Raw genomic sequence first — 19536 nt, 5'->3', positions numbered from 1 at the left:
ATGCAGATTCCCAACAGTTATTATAGAAAATAAAGGCCTGTCCTTACCTGAACCTACTTCACCATCAACTGCACAAGAGCCTAAGAGTAGAGAGCTAGCTTTCAAAGTATATCTCAGAAATGGTCTTCAAATTGCTTTTCACATGGTAGTTTGGGATATTGAACACTATGTTCTTTTTAGCATATTAGCAGTGAACATATTCTCCTTCTGAAACCAAAGTAGCACCATCCATACACAAAGCAAGAGGTATTGGCAGGCTTTGTGGAACCCCATGTTTTGCAGAAGTACAAAAATAATAATAATCCTAAATGCAAGGGGATAGCTCAGTAGACATGAAATACTGGCTGGCTGTTGGAAGAAAACTGAGGGGAGAGGAATGGAATGGAGTACCTGAGAAAATGGAGTGGCTGGCTTTCGTGTTGAACAACAGCACACTTTTGTTTCAGGTCCTGCAAATGTTCCTAAATCCAGGCTGCCAGAACAAACAAACTCAGCTGTATTAGACAAACTAACTTGACCTAAAGAAGGATTATTTCATTATTGAGTTTCCAGAGGGGTTCAAAAGACAAACAGCTGTGCAAAAGCCATCCTCTTACACCCCAGATTTTATTTATCCTCTCCCTCCTCCCCCCCCCCCACAGTCCGTGACCCAGTACACCTGGTTGTCAGCATCCTCTTCTGGATGAATGGCACTTGTGCTTTTCCAGCACTGTCAGAATCCAAGTTAAGAACCTTGATTGTGGTATAGAATGATGAACCGATACGGCCACTACGGCGTGCCGCAAAATGCAATCAGCAGGTTTACAAGCAGATTGCAACAAGGGTGCAATATTCCCAACTGTCTGATCAGACAAACAGGGCAGAGAATAGGTAGCAGTGCTAGAAAACAACAACAAGTCCAGAAAGGGGGAGTTGGGCAGGTGGGAATCAATAATCTGGCCTTATTAATGGCTAACTAGGCATTTCCCTCACTGTACTAGTAAATCAAAGTCCAGTCCTTCAAATATAGTGAAGTGCTCAGGTTCAGCTACAATGAACCTGAAACACTACTAAGCGGACATCAGATGGTAGGGACTAGTGAAATGGCTGAAAGGGGAAAGTGGATCAGCAGGCAGGGTATTCATTAAGGAACAAAAAGAAACAAATCCTAGCAAGGGTTTATGATTCTCTGCACCACAGGTAAAAGTTTGTTTGTTTGTTTGTTTGTTTGTTTAGTTATTTATTTTAAAAGAGGACTTTTGGTGTTTATTCAGAATACAGGTCAGAGTGAAAACCTGGACCCTATCCTTATAGCAACACTGGGAAAGGGGGATAATACACATTTTAGGTAGCCACTAAGAACACCTTCCAAGGTTTTTAATCATAATCAACGCCCCAAATTACAAGATGACGAGTCTCTGCCCCAAGGAACTTACAATGTAATTTTTTAAAATTAAAAAACTCCTTTTTTAATATTCAAAACAAATTGCAATAAAACAAAACCATAAAAGACAACTTTGAATTCACAATTAATACAATGTAAAATTTGGCAAAGGAGGGGCAGCAGAGAAAGGGGAAAGACATGGGGATACTAGGTAGTTGTATAAGTCACAGATTTGCTAGCTGAGGGATCATGGTAGGACATTTGGGGCTTTATAGGGGGAAAGTTGCATTTTTACTATCTAACTGGAAGCTAATGCAGATGCAAGAGCACAGGTATAATACACACCTCCCACCATGCCATCTGCAAAAGGAGGCTGGCCAGCAGGGTATGCATCTGCTAAAGAATGGCATTACATATATATACCGCAGAATATTTACTATCATGATGGAGCTTAGGAACAATCTTATCATCTAATTAAATCAAAAAAACAAGAACCACATTAAAAAGCCAAGGAAATGACATATTTTGCTAAGCCCAAGGAACGAGCTGCAACACCTGCCTGGCAGCTTTTCATCAAAACTGGAAGCCTTCCAATCCATCGATCTTTTCGAGCCCCATGTCTTCCTCCTCCCACACACCTTCCACTATGACTGCAGCATAACAACATGGGCATCCATCATCTTTCTACGCCTGTTATTTCTTGTACTTGAAGAAAATGGAAGTTTAACCTTCAAATGCTGAACTGATGAAACACATTAGGTAGAGTCCACCGCCCACTCTGCTGCTCTCACTGCGAAGCATACCAACAAAGCAATAAGAGACAGACAATATGCTTCTCACTCACTAGCCTCCTAGAAACACACGCCGGTGCTCCTAAGTTTCTTGTACTGCAGGGGAAGCAGCAGTTTGTGCCTATTGTAGCTGGTGGCGGTTTTGTCCTCCAAGATATCAGACTGATACAAGGGACATCTTGGAACAAGGATTGTGTTCCAAGTCTGTCTGTAACACTAACATGCATGATTTTAGGCTTGTTCTTGTTCGGTGGCCTTTACTGGCAAGCCGGACTGGCATACACAGTGCCCATTTAACAAAACTTTGGATGATTTCACATTTCCTTTACAAAACAGCAGCTGAGCGAACTGGGCTGAGCTGCATACAACCTAAGGGAAATGCAACCAGCCGTCCCCTTGAGAACTGACCAGCTCTGCTTAGCAAATTTTAGCTAGGACTGCCACTATTTTATTAAAGCTCTCTCTTCTGAGAGCTCCCCAAGCCTGCAATATTGCAGCAGGCTTTTTTTTATTCTCCTACAACTTTGAAGGCAGAGCAGACAGCATGCCACCATCATACACTGGGAGTCTTTGACCCTCCAGAATTTGCTGATGGCAACTCTCAGCTTCTGTGGCCACTGACCACGTCTGCTGAGGCTGATGGGAGTTGTAGTTCAGCAACATCTGGGTGACCCAAAGGTTCCCCACACTTGACATATGCCTTCATTTCACCTCTATCTTCATTTCACATCCACAGCATGAGGGTGTTTTAATTTAAAAGTGAGTGTCAGTTAGTTGATAGTCCTACAGCACATGGTACTTATTTGCAAAAATATTTTAGATTGCCTTTCAACCCTAAAAAAAAAGGCCCTCAAGACCATTAACAAGCAAATATAATAGAAAGGTGGGTAGATTTTGAGTTGGTCCCATTTTGCTACGAAGTCTTGAAATTTGTATAGTTCTGTTTCTCAGTAAGCATGCTGTTTTACTGTTTGTTTTTGGAGACTAATCTGTGTGTATTGATGTCCTATATACGCAAACACAAACAAAATAAAAATGCAACTTTTCATTTATAAAAACATGTATTAATAAAAGCATGCAATAGACAAAGACTTTGAATTTCTCCCAGTAATTGGTACCAGTAGCATGCTTGGCTATTGCTACGGCTTGCAAAAAAACGTGTGTTTTGAGCTCATCAAAAACTTTTATGGAATGAGACCTTGGAGATCTACTGCCAATCTGTCAGAATAGACAGTGCTAGGCTAGAAAAGCAAGTATTTACTAGCCTTGCAGGAGGCCGATTTGTATGTTCTATGTAGGTAGAAAGCCAGAGGTTTGTTACCCTCCCTTCTGTGGCAGGTTTCAGGGTGGGTTACAACAACTTAAAATTTATAACAGTTAAAACAGATTACAATTACAGGAATAGGGTGGGACCTGAAAACACATGTCTCAGGTGCCAATAGCCAGGGAAAACAGGTGCATCTTCAGCATTCACCGAAAGTGAAGAAACCACACGCACCTCTGTGGGTAAGGAATTCCCCAAAGTTATTGATGGTGTCACTGTAAAGGGATGGCCAAAAGTATGGAATGGAAAGAAAGGCTGTTATGATTCATGGCTAGCAACATGACAGCCACCAATTTTATTTATGTATAAAAATATTTATATGCCAGTATATCATGGAAAACAATAATCTCCAAATATAGTAAAAACACATACAAAATTTAAAATCACGCGATAAGACAATCATTGAAAAGCAGACACAATGCACGTGCAGTTTTCCCCAACCTAGTGCCCTCAGATGTTCTGGGTGGCAACTGAATTCCAGATAAGACATTCAGCATCTGGCTGGAGAGAAGGTCAACTGGAGTCCAAAATATTGGGAGGACACCAGGTTGGGAAAGGCTGCCTTGGTGGAAAAGTGCTTTCACTCATAATCCAATTTTCAACAATCCCATCTGCCTACTCCAACCTTCTTCACCAAAGCTTGTTCTGGAAGATCTTCCAATCATCACCAACATATGATTGGGATGGGGCAGACCAGTGAAAATTAGGTATCCTACTTCACATGAGCATAAGAGCTTTCTGCTAATGACAATCCACCATTGGGGACAACCCACCCAATCTGTTCCAACTTGTCAAGGTTCGGTTTCAAAGTCATCACAGTTGGCTTATGCAGATCACCTCAGCAAGGCAAGTTGGGTAAAATATGCAGGAGTGGAGGGTATTTACTACAAAAGTTTGCTGCACTAATTTGCTAGCAAGACTGCCCTATTTGTGGAACCCTTGTCATGAATAAGCAGGAGGAGGAACTGGGCTGGAGAAAATAAAATCCTATAGATAAAGTGTCCCACCTAATAATTGTGTGACAGGAACTATGTAAAAATAACTGACAGGTAAATGCATTTTGTTTCAGTGCAATGTTTTCTTTTTTGACTGAGCACATAAGTTAACTTTTAAAGATTGCATTTATAATCAGATCTGTCTGTTCCTGTCTATTCAAAATGCTACACCTCAGTAGCTGAGTGTGTGAGTGGGTACAAATCCATGTGCATGCATGAATCCATTTCTCGGATCTTAAAAAGAGGGGCAGGGGACTAAAATGCATATGCATAATGGAAACAGACAACATCACCTTCAAGTAACCATATTTCTCTGTATTATAAATAGTAAAGAGGGGAAAGTCTCAAAGTCAAGAATCTTTCTTTAGAATTAAAAAATCAAAATGAACACCAGTACAGTACCACTCTGTTTCGAATGTACAGTGGTTCCTCGGGTTAAGTACTTATTTCGTTCCGGAGGTCCGTTCTTAACCTGAAACTGTTCTTAACCTGAAGCACCACTTTAGCTAATGGGGCCTCCTGCTGCTGCCGCGCCGCCGGAGCACAATTTCTGTTCTCATCCTGAAGCAAAGTTCTTAACCTGAAGCACTATTTCTGGGTTAGCAGAGTCTGTAACCTGAAGCAGATGTAACTCGAGGTATTATGCTACTGGAAAATAAAATCAGGACTTATTTAGAAAGCCACTCTCTCTTTGTAAACATGCTACAGCAAATTATGTACAGTGATACCTTGGTTCCCAAACAGCTTGGCTTCCAAACGCCGCAAACCAGGAAGTAAGTGTTCCAGTTTGCGAATGTTTTCCGGAAGCTGAACATCCAACGCGGCTTCCAATTGAGTGCAGGAAGCTCCTGCAGCCAATCGGAAGCTGCACCTTGGTTTTCAAACGGTTTCGGGAGTCGAACGGACTCCCGGAACGGATTAAGTTCGAGAACCAAGGTACCACTATATATGCCACGAGAATATAGGTACACTACTGTCTGATCCAGCCAGCAAAGCCAATGGGAATTGCAGTCCAACAACATCTGAACTCTCCATTTGCAGCCATACTGAAGAACATGAAAGCTGACTTCATGAAAGTTTTGCCATTGGACTCAGTAGGATATGAATTGCACCCAAGGGTAGCAACAGTTCTCAAGGCCATGAATGGTAAAAACTAGTTGGGAGCTATCTATTTTAAAAGTAAGTGGCATTTAAATTGAATTTTGTGACTAGTGAGTGCATCAAGATCTACAAAGGAGGCTCTTCTCTTTCTTCTACCTCTGAACCAGATGCATTATGCTCCAGCCATGTAATAACCTCCCCCCCCCCCCAAAACTAAGACTGGTGATAATACTGTATTCTTTTTAGCACTAATTTAAAGCATTTTTATTTGCCCAGGCTTTGTACTGATGATGATGATCAGTGCTTTTTCGGTAGGAGGGGGTACACAGGGGTACACATACCCCTAAACATTTTATGAATCTAAGTTTGGCCTCATTGAGGGGCAGTATTTCAATATGAGTAGGAAAATGAGCGTACTCCTAAACATTTTTAGGGTGGGGGGAACACTGATTATTTTTATTTGAATTTACACACCGCCCTATACCCGGAGGTCTCAAGGCAGTTCACAGAATAAAATCAAAATATAAAACCACAAAATACATAATCAAAATTAAAACAACAACCCAATAACTACCTCCCTGCCCCCCCCCAAAAAACGACCCCACCACATTTTAAAAGGGCATAGGATGTACACTTGTCTACAATCTATGTTTTGGATGAAGGTGAAGCTAAGAACTATTCAAAATAAATAAATGAACAGTGTCAGGCATGCAAACAGTGTGTCTACAGGCCATGCATTTCAGGACTTGCCAGGTATCCATAGGAGACAAGTGATCAGGCTAGCAACTCAATTTTCTATCCCATCTCGGTGCTCAGTACAGAAACCAAAAAGGGTGCTAGACAGCGGGACTCTGAATCCAGCAGAGAAATGCAATGAGCTGCTGGAGAAAAGATGGAGCTCTCCATCCAACAGACTCATAATACATTTTGTAGGCTGGAAACTTCTGTATGCTTGCTTGCAAGGTAGCGTCAAATTTTCAGCGACTGGTATAAAGCTTTCCTTCACAAACACAACACAGCAGGAATGAGGATGCTATGGGCCTCCAGGTGTTGGCCATGGGCTTGAGGAGAGATGAACAACACTGGGAGGGCCACAGGTTACCTAGTTCCGAGGCACAAGAATAAAAAGCATGAATGTATTTTTCCCCCAGTGGGATTATAGTGTGCCTTGAGTGTCTTCAGCTTATACAAAGTAAGAATTATTTATGGATTTAGAAGAGATAGACTAGGTGGCAGCAAGCCCGGTGCTGGATGGCCGAAAGAACAGCAGAAACAGCTGTTAGGAAGACTTAATTATAACTGCCACCCCCCCCCCAAAAAATTGACATGTCTGTTGATAGCAATTAAAATCCACTCGTGCACTGAAAGCTTCGAAACACAAACTTGGTTCAGAAACAATTGTGTCTGTAGATTTGGTTTCCTTTTGTTAAATAAATACTTTATTAACTGAATTCTCAGGCACATAAGAATTTTGGTTGATTGGTTGGTTAAAATGATATATTTACTTCTCTTTCCAGATCCGGCTTTATACCCTTTTTTTATGAGATCAACTGGTTGCCATAGAAACAACGTATGACGTCAAGCCGGTCAAGCCTGGCACTCAATCAGATTTAAAATGAAGTGCAAAGATCCAGGGCAACTCTCAGACAGACCATTTCCACTGCAATAGTAGGAAGGGTTCAGGGGAAAAGAAGTGAATTGTGTTTTATTTTGACTGAAAAAGCAGAAGCATTTTTATAAGAGCAAATAGCCTAAAATTACTGAGAAATCCAAGGGCTGGGGACTTTAGATACTAGTATAAAAGTCAACATAGAAATGTAAGTATAATCCTATATACTAACAGTCAACTTGCTTCTCTGAGTGAGAATGCTTTCATAGCCAAAATAGCACTAGCTAGGTCCAAGCACAAGAGAGAAACATCAGCAGATTATACACAGCAGTATTCCTAAACATAGTAACTGCAATCCTAATATTTAGCAGAAGTTATGTTGCACTCTCATGGAAAAACAAATGTGCAGGAAATTGTTATACTGGGCATCAAACTACCAATAATGGTCAAATGGAAATCCAATTATCATTATGTTTATCTCTGAAACAAGAAAATTTACTTCATATCAACAAGGGACTAATTCACAATCACTAAAAGATGCCTTCTATCTAAGCTGACATGCCATGGCAGATTGTACTATAAAATAGTGAACTGACAAGCAGCCTGACTTAATGTCAGTGACAAATGACTACATTAATGGAAAGGTGAAAATTATTCAAAATTCAGTACATCTCAGTTGTGAAAACCAAAATTGAATTTAGGTTGTGCAGCGTGCTGGGACTAGGCAAATAATTCCTACTTGTAGTAATCATTTCAAATGGCTTCAGACATTCTGCCACGTTTGACTGAGGTTCGAGACACAAAATGCATTTTACAATTGCAGATTTCTCATTAATGTTGCTGCTAATCTAATGTTGCTGCTAATCTAATGTTGTTACAAAAAATAACATTTCAATACTATAAATGTGTGTGTGTGTGTGTGTGAGAGAGAGAGAGAGAGAGAGAGAGAGAGAGAGAGAGAGAGAGAGAGAGATTATGTTGTTGTTTTAGTATTCCTATTATTGTTATTGTTATCTTGTTGTTGATTTTTAGGTGTACTGCTGTTCTCTTTGTTGAAAACCACTTTGAGAATGTTTGTGTCACTTTGTGTGTGGAAAGGTGGCATGCAAATAAAATTACGAAAGGATTAAGGAAACACTAAGTGATATTCACAATGGAAGTTAATCAAATCTTCCTCCTCCTCTCAGTTTGGTGGTGGAGGAAAAATGGACTCTGAGCTGCTTAGATGTTATAGGAGTATGTAGCCAACTGGGAAACTAACAAAGGTAAGCCAAACTGTAAAATTTGTTTATAAAAGTTGGCTAAACTCTGTTACCAAAACCAGTCCACACTTTAGCATGTAAATAAGCCAACCAATGACATGTTAAGGACACACCACCAAAAATAACAGCAAAAACAGATTTAAATGGAAATGGGAGTTGTGATCTGAGCTTCCTGTCTTGTGATGTGAAAACCTTTCAGGTCGGACTCAGTCATGGGCAAAAAGTGTTCTACTTCTCCTTTCCAAATAAAGCACGTTTAAAGTTCCAGTATAGATGAACCTGGTTATCAAATCTGGACAAATGTTTCTCATCCCTGTGAGCAAGTGCAACAGCTAAACCTCTTCCAAGATTTATAATCTACTTGTCAGTCGTAACTTAAACGGACACTACTCAGGCAGTCGAAATAATCCATTTTTCTCCTTTGTATATCTTCTCAAAAATTCATCCTTTTTACATGTCCACCTCCACTTCCAAGTGTTATTTTCTTGTTTTCTTTTTTAAAAAGGAAAATGCCAGCTGCCTACTTCTTATGAGCAATATTATCCTACTTCACCACCATTTATGCAGGCCAGAGTAACATTTTTGGTAAAGTATATGACTCAGCTGCGTGCTTCTAAAAGCATGTAAAAAGCATGGGATTATTTTAAAATGTTATGAAAATTGTATCGGCAGCATTCTTCTTAGTGTCTTAACAAAGCTACAGTTTCAATTTCTTTTATTCCAAAATAAACTGCTTCTACCAGGGCAGCTTGATATTGCAGGAAATGGCTGAGATGGATTGGATACTTTGCAAAGTATACAGAAGAAATTTAAATTGCATTTCTTTGCCTTGAAAACACCGTCCCAACACTACATTACTAAACACATTATCTTGAAGTCGTTGCGGTGTTTCTAATGGAATATAGGAATACAATAAGATGCCTTACATAGGCTGGCCCTGACTATTTGTTTAGCCCAATACGGACTAATCTGACAGGAGGCAGCTCTCCAGGGTCTCCACATCACCAGCTACTTCGGAAATGGGGAGCCTCAGGCCCCTTCGGGCCTCTCTAGGTGGTCCTCCGGACTCTCCCCACCCCCAGGCCACACACCCACCTGAGCCACCCTTCTCAAAAACCCAGCTTTGCATCCTCCTTGAATGTTTCTGGCTGGCTTAAATGCATCCTTGTTCTCCAATCACGCTTCTTGCGTCAACGGCAGACGATTTTGTCGCCATCTTACTCCCTGCCGAGTTCTACAAGGGGCAACAACACTGAGATTAAGGGCTCATCCAGACTTATCCCACCGCTTTCCCCTGGGAATATCCAATCTTTACTGCTGAACCACAGCACGGATTGACGTTTGCTGTGATTTAGCACTGAAGAGAAGCGGGGGAAATCGAAAACTGCTCTCTAGGCACAAGAGGAAGTGTGGACAAGCCCCAAGTGGGTTATAAGTTATAAATAACAAAATAGACAGGTGGCTGAGGGCAGAGTGAGGTGGGTGGGTCAAGGCCTCATTCTTCCAAATCAACCAACCTCCACAGGATAACAGGGTTTTGGTGTTTTTTATAGTCACATAATATACTCATTTTACCACACCAAACTTTTAAAAACGCCCTAAAATTTGTCACAAAATCCGCACACCCCGTTCAATTGCTTTTTGGCAAGGATCCCCCCCAACACTATTTATACTGAATTACTTCTGCCAAAATAAAAGGTTATTATAGTGTCCCTTTAAAAAAAAATCAGTGTCTCTTGAGGCCTGCAATGTTAAGTGATTAATCTCTGACGCTTAATCTGCAACGAACTCCAGCACCTGGACAGGATTAGGCATTATGCTACTCAGAGACCTGCAGATCATGGCCCAAGCCAATTAGGTCTCTTGCTGTAATGCAAGATAATGTAATTATCCAAGTGAAATTCTATTGTGAGGCAGGGGCAGGCCTAGCGCTCTTCGATGCCCCAATGCTCAGGACATAGTAAGCATTCCCTTGCAGCAGTACAAGAGAACATTGCTCCCATTTTAGAGCCTGGGTTCCCAGCAAGGAGCACAAAGGCTTATCATGTGCTCTGAACAGGGACAGGGAGCCCTCAGATATTGCTGGACTACATGGCCCATCATCCCTGACCAGGCCTGAGTAAAAAAAACATCTGGAGGTCCAAAGGTTCCCCATCCCTGTTCTAGACTATCCCAGATGTGATATTAGCAGCATAAGACAACAGTGCTTGCCTGGGAGGATGCATTCAGAAAACGCATTGGAATCTGCAGGTCAAAGATCTACAGCACTGATCCTGAAGCCCATGATATGCAGGGAGCTGGAGAGAGACCTTGCCAGACTGGCCTCCATGGGGTGACGCTCAAGAACTCTTGGAGAGGTCTCTCTGTCTGAAGCAGAGGAGGAGGTTAAGTCATCCTCAGACCTTGAAAGCAGCAGCAGGTCAACAAAGGGGAATACACCTGAAAGCCCAAAGTCACTGTGCTACTCAAGAGTAAAGTGCTCCTTGGAAATAACTCCTCAACAGTAAGGGGTTCCTGGAGAGGTAGCTCGTGAAGCAGATGATTTGGGGCAGAGTGTGGGAAGCCAGTCTTATAAACCACATGTATAGGGAAGTTTTTAATGTTTGATGGTGTACTGCATGGGAAGGCAAACTAAGGCCCAGGGGCCAGATCCGTCCCAATCGCCTTCTAAATCTGGCCCACGGACGGTCCAGGAATCAGCGTGTTTTTACATGAGTAGAATGTGTGCTTTTATTTAAAATGCATCTCTGGGTTATTTGTGGGGCAAAGGAATTCGTTCATTTTTTTTCCTTCAAAATATAGTCCGGACCCCCCCCCCACGAGGTCTGAGGGACAGTGGACCGACCCCCTGCTTAAAAAGTTTGCTGACCCCTGTTGTACTGTGTTTGATGTTGGAAGCCGCCTAGAGTGGCAAGGGCAACCCATTCAGATGGGCAGCATATAAATCAGTTGTTGTTGTTACACTGAAGTATGATAGTTACTAGAACTAATATACGTTTATGCTTCTTACTCTGGCAATCTGATTTGCATTTATCCTGATCTTCCTAGCTGTTGACCTCTACACCTCAGCCTTAGGATTCTGCCTGATACAGAGCTACTCTCCTATGCTGAACATAGGAGCTTCACCTGGAGCTTGTTTGGGGGCTCTCTTTATTACTGCTTGGTGCTATTTTGTTTTAGACCTGAGGTTGCAGTGGACCTTTATGTGTGCTCTTGCGCCAGCCAACCTCCAAGACTGAGAATTAATCCAGTTGGAACAGAAGAGTGGCTTACACCAAAGCAAGACTGCATCAGCTTTTATCTACTTATTTTTTAAAAGTTATATATGGTTTGACACAATAAAAAACTTTCTGTTTACATATAAATTAAAACAACCTCTGATTAAATATTTTAAAAACTAGGTACAAACCAAATACGGCTGTATCTCACAAATGAAACTGGGGAGTGTAACAAACACAGAAATAAAATTTCCTCAGTGTCCAGGAAAGTTTGGGTCACAGGAAGTGAAGACATGTTCAAAGGTTGCTACTATTGCCATCTCAAAAATTAACTAAGGGATGGCATTCCAGAGGGTGGATGCTATCAATGAGAAGTGTCAGTTCCGTGCAAATGGCTGGTTGTTGAACACCTATTGAAATACATTTATCTGTGTTACAGAGCATCTTTTCTTTGACATTATTATTTATAACCTGCCTCCCCCTCCCCCCAGGACTCAGGGCTGAAATCTTCACACAATCATGCATCACACATTTTCCTTAACTGGTAAGTGTGATTATGACTTGTGTATCATATTTGATATATACACAGAAGAACAATATATACATGCATGAGTCAAGTGTTCAAGCTACAGTGTTAACACTGCTAGGAAATGACATGGGCCATAGCTCTCTGTCACATAATCTGTGAAGCAGCCCCATCATTTTCCTGTTCTGTGCATGATAAACAAATTAATATAAAGTACTAAGAATTCCTACCCGAAGCTGGAAGAAAAAGAATTACTTACTTAATAGCCAATGCTATATATTCACACGCAAGTCAAGGCTTTTCAGAGGTAGCACAGCAGGTCTTATCAGCTATAAAAACAAGCATTTTGGCGTGTCATTCTTTTCACAATGTGTTCTTGGAATCACAGTGTGATAGGAAAAAGTCAGGTGCATAAATCTATTCTTAGTCACCACATCGCTGGATCTGTTATTGTGAATTTTGTACCGTGGCCCAAATCAGGATCGTTATATGAACAGTAGCATTAACTCACAAAACAAGACTATTACCCGGAGGACAGGAACTTGGGTGTTAGCAGAAAGTTCGCGTTTTTAGTCTGAGAACGTTCCACAAGCACAGTGGAGAACATGCAGCTGGGCTCTCAGATCTCTGTTTTAGAGCCAGCTCAATGTGCAAAAAGGGCTGGCAAGTTCCCTCTCTTCTTCTTCTTCTTCTTCTTCTTCTTCTTCTTCTTCTTCTTCTTCTTCTTCCTCTTCTTCTTCCTCCTCCTCCTCCTCCTCCTCCTCCTCCTCCTTCTCTACCCCTTTTAACAGCCTCTGTTGTCCAGCAAGTTGTAAATTTTTGAAATGTACCATCATAATCTGTGCAGGTCAACAGTATAAAAACAAAGGTTCACTGTGATGTACATGCCTTTGGTGTACCTTCTGCACAAAGCATTCTGAGTACTTAATGGGACAGGTTTCACAAACTTATAATCAGGAAGTGGTGGGCTCTCCTTCACAGGAGGTATTCAGGCAGAGGCTGGATGGTCATCGGCCAGGGATTCTGCAGTTGCCTCCTGCACTGAGCAAGGGGTTAGCTTGGATAACCTCAAAAGTCCCTTCCAAACTCTTAAAAATTCCATGACTCTACCATATGAACTAGTTTAAGATCTCTGCTTGAGAACTCTGCTCTTTTTGCTTCCCCTTGCCTCCTTCTCATAAGCGTTCAACTGCTGGGAACAACTGAAAAGGTCTATATGGTGGTGGAATCTTCCTAGAAATGTGCCTGGCCTTTTCACAGCTCACTTTTTAAAACTGCTCTCTTAAGATGGGTTTGGTTGTGTACACATTTAAAGCACATTCCCTTTTCTCCCCCCCCCCCATAAAGGATCTGGAAACTGTAGTTTACCCATCGCAGAGCTACAATTCCCAGCACCTATAACAAGCTACAGTTACGATGATTCTCCGGGACTGAGGTTTAAATGCGCCTTAGATCTATGGTGTATATGCAGCCTTTGTTTCAGGAGGCATTTCCCAAATACAGTTTGTGTTTTTTGTTATCTGCTACTTTTTTCCTGTATTTGTTTTGTTCTTAAATTGTTGTCAAGTTGCCTTGAGTTTGTATTTGGATAAAAGAGGGATATATGTTTTTAGTATCCAGTATAAATACAGCACAGTTTTGGAATGTCTCGCTTAATCTGGAGGATTAAGGACGCAATTAACAAGGAAATTCTCCTGCACAATGCCTGTGCTATAAATGACACACCACAGCTGCACCCGGCTTTTACTCTCTCCTTTCCTCCGAGGAAGCTGGTCAGAGCAGAATGTAACTCCTATTCGTTTCGCTGGACTTTGTGCAAAACCATCCTTGCATTCAAAAACTTGCCTGATTGCCACAGGTGACCAGGAATTCTATGCAAGTGAGAGAGCTGATGGAGGAGGCTGCCAACTCATTTAGTTTCCATGCTAGCTACAGATGAACTGATAAAGTCTCTGCTTCCGAAACAAGGACAGAAACACTGGTGGAAAGGGGAGACACAAGTCTCTACCATCAGTGCATTTGGCGTTATTATTTTACTGGCAAGCTAAGAGGCTAGGAGGGGTGCAGGTGGTGCTGTGGGTTAAACCACAGAGCCTAGGGCTTGCCGATCAGAAGGTCGGCGGTTCGAATCCCTGCGACGGGGTGAGCTCCCGTGGCTCGGTGCCTGCTCCTGCCAACCTAGCAGTTCGAAAGCACAGCAAAGTGCAAGTAGATAAATAGGTACCGCTCCGGCGGGAAGGTAAACGGTGTTTCTGTGCACTGCTCTGGTTTGCCAGAAGCGGCTTAGTGATGCTGGCCTCATGACCCGGAAGCTGTACGCTGGCTCCCTCGGCCAATAAAGTGAGATGAGAGCCGCAACCCCAGAGTCGGTCACGACTGGACCTAATGGTCAGGGGTCCCTTTACCTTTACCTAAGAGGCTAGTATTTAATTAAAACACTTCTAATCCACTATGTATATTTATCAGTTGATCGGGGGGCAGAAAACAACAATAAAACCATTCTTGGGAACACATAAAACCATAAAACATAACAATCAATTAATAATATTTGGCATGGAATCTTAAAATATGCAATACCAACCAACAACACAAGCATGCCACTCAACATGGTCCAAACGCCTGAGTAAGAAGCCAGGTTTTAACACAGGACTAAAATGTAGCCAATCTTGGCCCCAGCCAGGCTTTTTTGGTATTACTGGGATACCATGCACATTCTTCCGTGCAGGTTGGAGAAAGAGGAGTCCATCCCCTGCAAACTGCCTGAAACAGGCTAGTTGCCCCTTAACAGGCAAGTACTTTGTTTTTTTGCAGGCTAGTTAACTTTACAAGTCTGTGCAGTGGTTTTCAACTGGTGGGTTAGGACCTGCAGCCTGATCCAATCTTTCTGTACTAGGCCATAAAAAAGAATACTTATATTAGTATACTGCAATTATTATTTTTTTTAAGCCCTATTCACTCTCAAATACCCTATGCATCAAAGTGGGTTGTGTTCTTTTGCAAGGGAGGTGGGAGAAAACAACCTGAAAACCTTAAACACATCATTTAAAGAACAATGCAACAGGATACAAAAGGGTGCATGAGTTTGAGGGTATACAAAAATGAATAAAATTAATTTTAAAAAGCTGTCATGCAGGATGCTGGCACAGGACAGGTATCAGGCAAATGCAGGAAAAAATATATATCAACGACTCAGAAAAATACCCACGACTCACCAATCCATTGTTTGGCTGAAGAGAAAAATCAAATGGAACATTATTGGGCTAGATCAGAAGAGTATTTTCACACAACTCAGCCTGAACCTTAGGCACACATTTGAGCTTTGGTGTGGTGGCCCCCAGGTTAGGGAATGCTCTCCCCTCCAAGATATAACACTGTACAAATTTTGATGTCTGGCATGGATGTAGCCGGGGGTCGGGCAGGGAGGGGCAGCTGCCCCCCCATCAATAAAAATACATAACTAATTGAGGTTCTGCTCCCCCCAACAAAAATCCTGGCCCATGATGTGTGGTCAAGATGCACCCTTTTTGCACAGACTTCTGGTGGTGGAAGATGAGATCAGAATATGCCTTTCATTGTAGTGTTTTTGCCATTTCTGACTGCTGTTGCTACAGTTTAATTTATACTCTAGTAATGCTTAAGTTTTGCATATTTTATTGTGCAGTACGTATTGTCCACGTAATCCATCCTGGGACCACATATTAAATAAATGTAATAAATTAGGCAGCCCCTCTAGCAGTTTGCATGCAGGATCAAACTCCTGCTCTGCTGTACTACAATCTGATTCTACTTATTTCAGCATCCTTCTGCAACTTCCACCATAATTTAACACTTCAGTTCATTAAACCTCTGACCCTTTTGCAAGGAAAACACTGCCTTCCTTTCCTCTCCCCCCACCCCCAGCGCCTATACATACTAAGAAATAATTCAGATCTCTATGGAATGCTATGTTTAGAAAACACTATATACCATGTCACCTGTAAGCATGTCGATTGTCCAGGGCCCATTTAAAAACACACATGCTTTGCATTTAAGAGAGAAGTCAGAACGCTCTTCCAAGAACATAGAAAAGCTTAGCTTTCATTCCAAAGTTTCTAGAATTTGTGATGGAAGGGGGAAACATGGAGCTAAGAAAAGACTGGGATGATACGCAGCCTGAACTTGCAGTACTGAATTGAAAACTGCAAGTGTCCAGGAAGCTCTACAGATTCAAAGAGGGGCTTCACTCTACCCTACATCTCTACAGCACAAAGCTACAAGCCTAGCACTGGAACTCAGAATGGCAACTGTGTTTGACTTACTGTAATGCCAGAAGTGCATAAGGTTTAGATACCATCTTAAGGAAAGGAAAACATTCAAAGCTGATAATGTTCACGATTTTAAGTCCACATAATTTCGATAGTCCCACCGCATATGTACAGTTCACTGTGTACAACTATGGTGAGGAGCTACAGTCAACCAAGGCTTCCTCGCGCATTTGTATACTGTTTTCCTGCAATCAAATCACTACATGCAATGCAAAATAAACACACTTTGATATAAACATCTACTGAGAGCGTTTCTACCACATATTTCTCCAGGCATGTTGTAACATGAAACATAACCTGTCTTGTCAATCTACCAAAGGTAACTATGGATTTTTACTAGCTTTTTTTAAAAAAAATGGATAAATACGAGATGGTCAACTCTAGAGCAAATGTGTCAGAGTAGATGGTTGTACAGGACTGATCCTCGATATTCCTTTCAGCCTTTAGACTGTGTGGTTTTCCATGACAAGACTGAAGGAAGCTCCTCCGTACTGAACAAATTGCCCATCTCTCAAACTAAATACTTCTGTTTCAAGTCTTACCCCAAACTTTTGCTCTGCAAGCAGATCCACACCCTTAAACTTGCTAAACTTGAAGCAAGTCTACTGCATTCAACAGGACCTACCTCCACATAGCTATGATTAGGGTTTTGGCTTTGAAACCTGTTCACCAGTCTTCTCCAACCTGGGAGATGGCTGGGGCTGATGGGAGTTGAAGTCCAAAACGTCTGGAGAATAACAGTGGAGAAGGCTGCTCTACACCCATAAGCAGGCTATAATCAATCAACACAGTGGCTTCTCTTAGGGTGTGTTCACTTTATCATAGCACCGCAGGCAGCTATGACAACATTAAGGATCAGGGTTCTGAACAGGGATGGCTTTAATGTGGTTTAATAGGCAGATGTTTGTCAGCTATTGCCAAAAACAGTGCTAGCAACCTTTTACTTTTTTAAAAAAATGTTTAAATATTCTTTTTAAGCACTCACATAACTGCTTCTGGAAAACTTAAAATTGTTTTTAACTAGGGTTCTAACTACATTTACATGAGAACAATGTGTGGTTCAAGTATGAACTTAAGATTTCTCTATTTTTGCTTAGAATATGCTTGATGGACAGCAGCTGAACATGTCCTGAACTGTAGAGAACTTCTGTCTATGGTATATTGTGTGAATGACGATTTGCATGTATAGTTTATATGTGTGAATGGGCTACAAAGTGATGCAAGGCCTTTGATTTAATTCACTCATTCATTCTGCTTGTTTGGCTGTCTATAATGCACAGCATGTTCAGCGTAGTCAAACACCATTCTGTTTGTAGGGTTTGTACGGCTGCAGAAGATATAAGGCGTCTTTAAGCATAGGATTTTCCTAGCATTCTATTGTAGCTTTGCACAAACTGCCACCATCTTGCCAGAACGTTTGTGTTCGGTTTTTCAAGGTAACTTTAAGACATTTCTCCTTCTGGCTGACAGGCAGCCTTCAGCCTCTTAACTATCTGAACTTGGAAAACTGTCAATGAAAGTCAGGTGACTATCACTGTTCAAACCAAAGTCCTTACATAAATGTGACCTTTGTGTTGGTCTCAATGCTCCAAATTGTACAGGCACTATAGCTAGGACAGTATTTTTTTTTAAAAAAAGAAAACTGCAAAGCTATATTGCATAGCTCCCATAAATGTGCATAATGGATTTATATATTGGTAAATAATAAGTCCTGTTTCTGAGGTAAGTGTGATTTGCAAACTGAAAAGGACTGCAGGTGGAAATGGGCCTTCAAAGTCACTTCATTGTAACACAGAGGCATTTTACAGAAATCTCAAGGCTTATCCTAATTATGTAGCAAACACCACACTGAAGGCAGATACCAAGTGTTTATCTAACTAGTGCTGCCAGTCAAGACTTACTGTGCTAGGCCTTAGCCCCAGGACCCACTTTCTAGTGTTAAGTGCCAATGAACCAACCATACAAAGCTGTCTTTGAACACACCCAAAGCATTCTCCTTTCAGCACAGGAAGTTTCAACGCCTCCATGAGCGCTGCCAGAGGGAAGCAAGCTTCCAGCTCCTACAGGACCAGCTTCCATCCATGACTCTGGAGCTTGACAACGAAAGAGAACCTCCATGCACAAGGGCAGTGTACCTACGCATGTCGGGGAAGGCAGCAAGAGAGGAGAGGCAGCTGCCAGCAGGGAACCTGGAGTTCCTAGAAGCATCTGCCCGGCCCCTGTTGGGAAACGGGACGCTGGGCGAGCAAAATGGGCCTGGGGGCTATGCTTTTAGGAAGCAGCCCTCAGCCCCGGAACCTCTGTTTGGGGGGGGCGCTTGCTGGTGCATCTGCATGCTAGCCAAAAGACTCTTCTCTGAGAAGCCGCACGACCTGCTGGCCTCGGCTTGGCCCTTCCCCCGAAGGGGGAGGGATGTCCCCTCACCCCCGAAAGCGGGCCAAGCTGCGCCAAGGACAGGCCCTAGGTCAACTCTGGCAGCCTCCCCGCTTCTCCCCTCCCAGCGGCAGCCGCCTGGAGGACCGGGGAGCAAGTGGCGCGGCGGCTACCGGGGCAGAAGCAGCAGCAGCCGCAGCTCTTCTGCGCGCGCCGCCGGAGCTCCGTGACTTACCTTGGCAGCCATGCTTTACCTTGCGCAGCCGGCCCTTTCCCCCTGGCGAGGCGAGCGGAGGCGGCGGCAGCGGCGAGCGGCGTCCTCGCAGACGCGCCAACCAGGAGAGAGGAAGCGCCGCCGCCGCCCGCCCATTGGCTGCCGGCGGCCCCCGGGAACCCGCTGCGGCGCGCGTGATCCGTCTGTGTCCTCCGGCCTGGCCGCCCGGGCGGCGCGTGTCGACTCCCCGGGTCCCCGTGGTCCCTTGTCCAGCCAATAAGGTGAAATGTAGCCGCTCCGGCGGGCAAAGCCATCCCGGAGGTCGCGGCATGGAGAGGCTTTAGGATTTTTTTATTTTATTTTTTGGTAATTCGTACTTTAACCTCCTGCAGCTGCAACCCGTGGAGAGGAAATGCTGCCTGCTGCATATGTATACGGGTGGGGGTGGCGTATTCC

At 42.8% G+C, this 19536-nt stretch overlaps 1 protein-coding gene across 2 annotated transcripts in view; it reads right to left on the bottom strand.

Moving 5' to 3' along the window:
• Nucleotides 1–19201, bottom strand: part of SLC25A13 (solute carrier family 25 member 13) — a 110392-nt gene extending 91191 nt beyond the window's left edge. The window contains exons 1-2 of one of the 2 annotated variants that reach the window (XM_081882853.1): nucleotides 19102–19201; nucleotides 15402–15416 (exon numbers count right to left, since the gene is read on the bottom strand). In XM_081882853.1, the coding sequence (XP_081738979.1) occupies nucleotides 15402–15416; nucleotides 19102–19113 (27 nt within the window). In that variant the 5' untranslated portion in view covers nucleotides 19114–19201. The remainder of the gene's footprint in view (nucleotides 1–15401; nucleotides 15417–19101) is intronic. The other variant, XM_081882854.1, reaches the window with a different exon arrangement.
• Between the last annotated feature and the right edge of the window lie 335 nt (nucleotides 19202–19536).

Source organism: Podarcis melisellensis (assembly GCF_964234715.1).
Source record: "Podarcis melisellensis genome assembly, chromosome: 12".
In the NCBI taxonomy this organism is placed as follows: domain Eukaryota; kingdom Metazoa; phylum Chordata; class Lepidosauria; order Squamata; family Lacertidae; genus Podarcis; species Podarcis melisellensis.
Note: the sequence above shows the minus strand (reverse complement) of the source record. Positions and strands in the feature narration are given on the sequence as shown.